General features: G+C 32.8%; 1 protein-coding gene across 1 annotated transcript; it reads right to left on the bottom strand.

Moving 5' to 3' along the window:
- Window positions 1-1,581: 1,581 nt before the first annotated feature.
- Window positions 1,582-6,235, bottom strand: LOC102597484 (glucose-6-phosphate 1-dehydrogenase, chloroplastic-like). Its single transcript, NM_001288143.1, is given in 10 exon segments — window positions 1,582-2,238; window positions 2,893-3,093; window positions 3,179-3,408; window positions 3,489-3,609; window positions 3,695-3,844; window positions 3,939-4,144; window positions 4,676-4,790; window positions 5,048-5,142; window positions 5,281-5,501; window positions 5,908-6,235. Coding segments are annotated over 10 exon segments (1,749 nt in total). The 5' UTR covers window positions 6,077-6,235; the 3' UTR covers window positions 1,582-1,997.
- Between the last annotated feature and the right edge of the window lie 310 nt (window positions 6,236-6,545).

Here is a 6,545-nt window from a genome sequence, read left to right on the forward strand (position 1 = left end):
TTCACACTCTCTATTTCACCTTTTTAATACTTTATTATTGTTATTATTATTATTATTTATATTACTTTCTAATTAACATATTATTTTACATATAATGTCGTTAATTAAATATCTAACATTCATAATTCTTTTTAAATGTAATATAATATTTTTAAAAATATATTATTAGATATATACTACTTTCATCCCAAATTAATAGTATTTTAATTTTTTCTAATTTCGTCAATAATATAATTTGATTTTATTATTAATTTTCACTATAAAGAATACACAAAATTAAAATGATAAGATTAAAAATGTTAATTTAAAAATACAATACATAATATGATAATTTAAATACAAGATAACAATACAATACATAACATAATAATTTAAATACAAGATAAAATACAATCATAATAATTAATTCGTGATGAAACAAGAATCATGCGTGCATTCGGAGTTTTGCAATCACGTTTTGCAACTATTGCAGGACCGTCACGTTTTTGGAGAAAGAAGGTGCTACATGATATAATGACTACATGTTAAATTATACTGCACAACATGATAATTGAGGATGTACGTGATCTTAATGCACCAATTCAAGATGTCGTAGAGGCTCCAGCTCCAACGACATAAATGGTGGTAGATGAAAATCTTTGATTTGAACAATTTTTAGCTAGACAAAAAAAAATTAAGGACAAAAATGCTCATTGTGAACTCCGTAAAGCATTAATAGAGCATTTACGGGAGCAACATAATAATTTCAAAAATTGAGTGTTTATGTAATGTTTATGTAATTATATTTCACTTTTATTTGAATTTGTCCATTAATTTGTATATAATATTTTCTTGCAATTTATGTTATTTAAAAATTTAGAATAAAATATAATTTTATATTAAATAAGAAAATTGAAAAAATATAATTTTATCACATAAAAATTATATAAAGTAATTATTGGGAAAAAGAAATAAAGAATTCATATTATGAAATAAGAAAATAAGAATGAAATAGATATAATAATATAATATTGAGGAGAGAGAAAGATTATTTTTAGAGAGTAAAATAGAAAATTGGGTTGGAGTTGGTTGTCTGAAAAAATAGAGAACTCTATATTTGGAGAGTAAAATAGAGTATAGCGTTGGAGATGCCCCAAGGGCATTCTCTATTTTAGTCTCCAAATATAGAGAATGGAGAGTAAAATAGAGTAGGGTTGGAGATGGAGGGTTATTGGAGACCATGTTCTCTATTTTACTCTCCAAATATAGAGTAAAAAATAGAGTGGAGTTGGAGATGATCTAAAGAACATTGATCACTTATACAAGGTGTTAAATCACACTTTAAATCATTAACTCTTGTAAGGGTTGGGTTCCTTAATTTAACCTTTAAGCCTTTAAAAACAAGACCATATCAAATAACCTTTTCTAATTCTTTGGGTCTCAACTCGAACCATCTAACTAAGTCCAAATCAAAATATGAAATGAAGTATAAATGCTCAAAATGCGTATTTGGGTTGTTACACCTGTAATCCTTACAAAATGTTAATGTCCTTTTAAGCACTTATCTTACCATGCTTAAGGTACACTAACCAACATAGAATGTGAAGAAATATTGAAGGCAACAAACCTTCTATTTCACAGTACATTTCATGCAATAAAATTTAATATAGTTCGGAACCAGAAAGCTGCATGTATGAATACTTGATAAGAAGATGACTTTTCGAATTATTAGATTCTAACAAGGTATACTAAATGCTACATGAAAAAAGATGCTACCACTGGATATGCATTGGTGCAATAGAAAAGATTTATTTGAATAACAAAATGAACCCAGATTCTCCTCTTCTTTTGTTTCACTAACTTGTGTTCTCTATTGTCATCTGCCTTGACAGTAAGCAACTTCAAGCTTTGTTAGTCTTGATACTGGAATCCCAACAACAAATTTGGTTGCACCATACTAAGCAGAAGAACTTGTAAGGCTACATATGGTTTCTCATAGCAATAGCAAATTACTTTGTCTAAGCAAGATCACCCCATCTTACTTTATATCGTGCTGCAAGGTAATGTGCTCCAATAGGTCCTCGACTTCCATAGGGGTAGCTTTCCGGTACTATTTTCTTATGCTCAAGGTCTTTCAACACTGGTGTGAAAAGAGACCAAGCAGCATCCAGTTCATCACTGCGGATAAAAAGCCTACGTTCACCTTCTATGGCATCAAGAAGTAGCCGCTCATATGCATCAGGGATCTCCTTTGAGTATCTGCACATAAAGAAAAAATCAGTCTTCAGAGTGAACAGAAAAGACATAGCATGACAAGGTTTTCACTTGTTGCCAAGAGCATATTGAGTCGAGAAGCAAATATTAAACTGAAGCAATGCATCAGAATTTTCTAAAAGAATCAGAAGATTAAAGCCTTAAAACATGAACCCGAAAAATGCAGACACTTCATCATAGTTTTTATCTCAATTATGCAACACCTAAAAGTTCATTTCAATTACTTCCAATTAGCAAAAAGTGCATTAACTTTCATGATGTGAGACATGGACGTGATGGGAAATCATTTCAGCAATCATCTCATTCTGATATCAAAACAGCAGACAAACCTCAGCTAATCATTACATATGCAGTTGATTTATGTGATCCAAATTTAGATGTTTAAGGTAGATTTTATCTAGCTTGTAATTGAGGCATAGTTGTATGTTGTTGTAATGTAGCTTTTATCTAAATGAGTAGCAGAAGCGACGAAGGAAAACTTATTTGCAGTAACAAAATTTAGCTTGCATCTTGTATGTATGTCAAACTCCTCAATAAGAATTTTTTAATCATCTCATTTTCAATATATTCAAGTTATTCCCTAAATTAAAGTAACAGTCACAAATATGAAATGATGCATAACATAATTGTAATCAATACCTTGCTGAGTAAAGCAGATTCAGATTACTGCGATCCAGTCTCATTCCTAGACCGGGAACTTTGTTATTGATCTTTAGGTATATAGCTTCGTCAGGTTGAACACGGATAACAAGCTCGTTTGTTGCCTGATCTAGATCTGAGCCAAAGTTCTTATTGTATAAGTTTCCTGGCACGTGCCTGAATTGTACTCTTATTTCCGCACTGGACAAGTAAAAGAAAAGAGGCAAGTGAAAATAAGGAAGGAATGAAAAAGAAAATATGTATTTCTCTGATTGGTTTCACTAACCTCCTGGTATGTAAAGCTTTTCCAGCCTTCATAAGGAAAGGCACACCATCCCATCTTGCATTATCTATGAAAAGAGCAGCTGCAGCAAAAGTTGGGGTTAGACTGTCCTTGGGTACAGTCTTGTCGTCGGTATAACCAGGATAGTTAACACCCCCTTTTGTGTGACTTTTGTACTGCCCGACAATAACATCATCTAGTTGTAAAGGTCTCATAGAACGCAGAACTTTTACCTGGCATATAATAGGAATTAGTTAAGGAACTAGGGAACAACAAATTCCTTTAACATAAACCAGTCATAAAGGAATAAAACCTTTTCATTCCTGATATCTTCTGCATCCAAACTGACAGGTGTTTCCATGGCAAAGAGGGCAAGAATTTGAAGCAAATGGTTTTGCATAATGTCTCTAATTATCCCATAATGATCAAAATAACTGGAGACACACATAAAAGTAAGACAATAAGTTGTGAAATCTAGTTCTACACCACCTACATTCCAACTTTGAGAAAGAGAATTACCCTCCCCTTCCTTCAGTGCCAAAATCTTCAGAGAAAATAAATTGCACGTTCCTTATATACTGCCTTGACCATAAGGGTTCAAATATCAAGTTGGAGAAACGAAGGACAGAAAGGTTTTCCACAAGCTCCTTCCCTAAATAGTGATCAATCCTGTTGTTGCAAAACAGAAAAGAGGATAAAATATACCAGTTAAATAATAGTGCTCTCAGTGGGTCAAACACTATTCAACTATAAATAACTGCACCTGAAAATTTGATCTTCCTTCAAGTACTGCTTAAGTGCTCCTGTTAATGCAGCAGAGGATTCAGAATCCCGACCAAAGGGTTTCTCTACAATGACTCTAGTCCATCCATGAGCAGATGACGCAGAGAGGCTTGCACATCGTACAGCATTTATAAAAATATTTGGTGGAATGGACAAGTAAAACAGACGATTGGAAAACCTTCCAGCCTACAAAACTTATTACCATCAACGCTGAGAATTGCAAGTAAAGAGAAATTATATGGAACTTCACCACTCCTTAGAATTATGGAAACTGCAATAAGGAGATGGATTTGGCTGAAGATTTCGGCAGAAGTTGAAAATCATTAAAGCTCTTTCATTTGCCAGGAAAAGGAGAGAGACATGATAGGATAAGGCTGTATCATGACTTACACTGACAAGTTCAACTAAATAATTCATAATGCTGATATATAAACAGAGAGGATGATTTTCTATTGAGTGGTGTTCGCAATGCCCATTCTCAAGTATAAAGTTCCCCCTTTGTCATACCCTCAGGTTTTTTACAAGTGAGTTGGGTGTTTTAAGATGAACTAGCAAGGTTGATTGAATTTGCAAGCCCTTATATTGTCAACCAAATAACAAATACTATGCACAATTCCGTTATAAATAAGACAAGCAGAGGCTTCAGTTTATGAAAAAACAAACTCATTTATCCCAAAATCAAAACATCAAAAAACTCAGGATACCATCCCTAATTACCTCATGTTCTTTCAGTTTTTTATCAAGCTCTGCAAAGTTTTCTTGGGAATCATATTGTCCACTATGGTAGAAACACCTTTCTAGAAACTGTTCCATCTTTTCACCACAATTTTCCCTGAATAACAAAGTTAAGCACAATTACATCGATCCCAGTCACTTCGATTTAACCACTGCTAAAAATAAAACAAATATGTCTCAATCACAAACAAATTGGGGTTGGCTATACGAACACACAGATCATGTGTCTCCATTTAAATTCATCTTAAGGGCAATTTCATTGATCAAAATAAAACATGACGAAAAATTAAATGTGCTATATGCAAAATGAAAAAGATTAAAATTATGTATATTACTGATCAAATTAAACCGCACCTCTTATCAATCCTGCAAGTAAGTGTCTTGCTGACCATGTTCCTGAGTTCATCATCAGTCATCTTACTCCGGGCATAGCCAAAAATAGTGAAATGCTGCATTAACAAAAAAACGTAATTTTGTTAGACCCATTCTACTGTATCTAAGTATACAACCAGACAAGCAATTAAGGATATATAATTAATTTATAATCATCAGTAACCTCCAGAAAACTGGATAAATACGGGACACACCTCCGGTAAGCAACCCTCATAATAAAGTGCAAAAAGTGCAGGAAATATCTTTTTTTTGGCAAGATCTCCTGAAGCACCAACAACAGTAATACTGACAGTTGATTTATCTTTGTTGCTATCAAAATCAAATGTATGTTTCTGCTCCTTTGACAAAATTCCATCTTTCAATTTCTTCAAAGGAGTTTCATCTTGGGTTTTGCTAGGTTGAGCCACTACAGCACCTATACAACATTAAACTCAACATAAGAAACCAACATATACAATAATTTGAGAAAAATCACATTGAGGGTCAGCTTTACTCTGTGCATGGATAATCCATTCAACAAAAAAAAATGAAAGAATCTCAAAATTTATGATGTGAACTCAAAAAAGAGTCTTTTGTTGGAGAACAAGTTAATCAATTTTGAGTAACAAAAAAAAAAAAAAGGTCCCTACAACTAAATTGGGACAAAATTAACTTGTAAAATTGAAACAATTAACCATTCGTCTAGATCAGCAAAAGAAGAAACACAAAAAAAGATTCGAACTTTATCTATATAAAGTCAATAACAAGTCGAACAAAATCTTGCAACTTAACTAAACAAGGAATAAATTGAAAAGAAAGGAAAAAGGGGGCAAAAAGCGAACCATCTTGCATGCGAATGGCATTAATTTGCAAAGAAATCTTGTGAGAACCAAACTTTCTGGATGAAATAGGGAAGTTGTTGTGATAATTGTAGAAGCCAATAGAAGAATTGGAGTAAGATGAAAAAACCCCAGAACAGTTAGTGGAAGGGGAAGAATAAAGGGTTACCATATCTTGATAAATCAGAGAAGATGGGTTCGATAGAAGTGAGGGGAATGAAATATGAATGGGGGGTTATGGCGTAAAAGGAGTTGGGATTAGTCTCTTGAGATCTCCGAAAGGGTGTTTCGCCTTTGCTAAATAAACATTAGTTTCTTCCGCCAAGTGGAGAGACGGAGAAATGCTACTACTATGTTGCCATTCATTAATACTAATAATACCCTATTAACAAACTTTCTAATCAGCCCCCCATGTTTTCATCAACTTTGAATCTAACCTCAAACTTCATAATTTATCAATCTTAACTCTTTTCTTTCTTTCCTTTTTTACTATGTCTATGTCAATGTTCAATCCTATTACTCTTATCTTAACAAGTTAATAGCTAAAAGCACAATTGAAATATTTTGATCTTTTGAATTTTATACTTGAATTATCAATTGTGCAAGTTTTCTATTTGAATTATCATCAACTATTTATTAAA

Source organism: Solanum tuberosum, unplaced genomic scaffold, assembly GCF_000226075.1.
Source record: "Solanum tuberosum cultivar DM 1-3 516 R44 unplaced genomic scaffold, SolTub_3.0 scf00317, whole genome shotgun sequence".
In the NCBI taxonomy this organism is placed as follows: domain Eukaryota; kingdom Viridiplantae; phylum Streptophyta; class Magnoliopsida; order Solanales; family Solanaceae; genus Solanum; species Solanum tuberosum.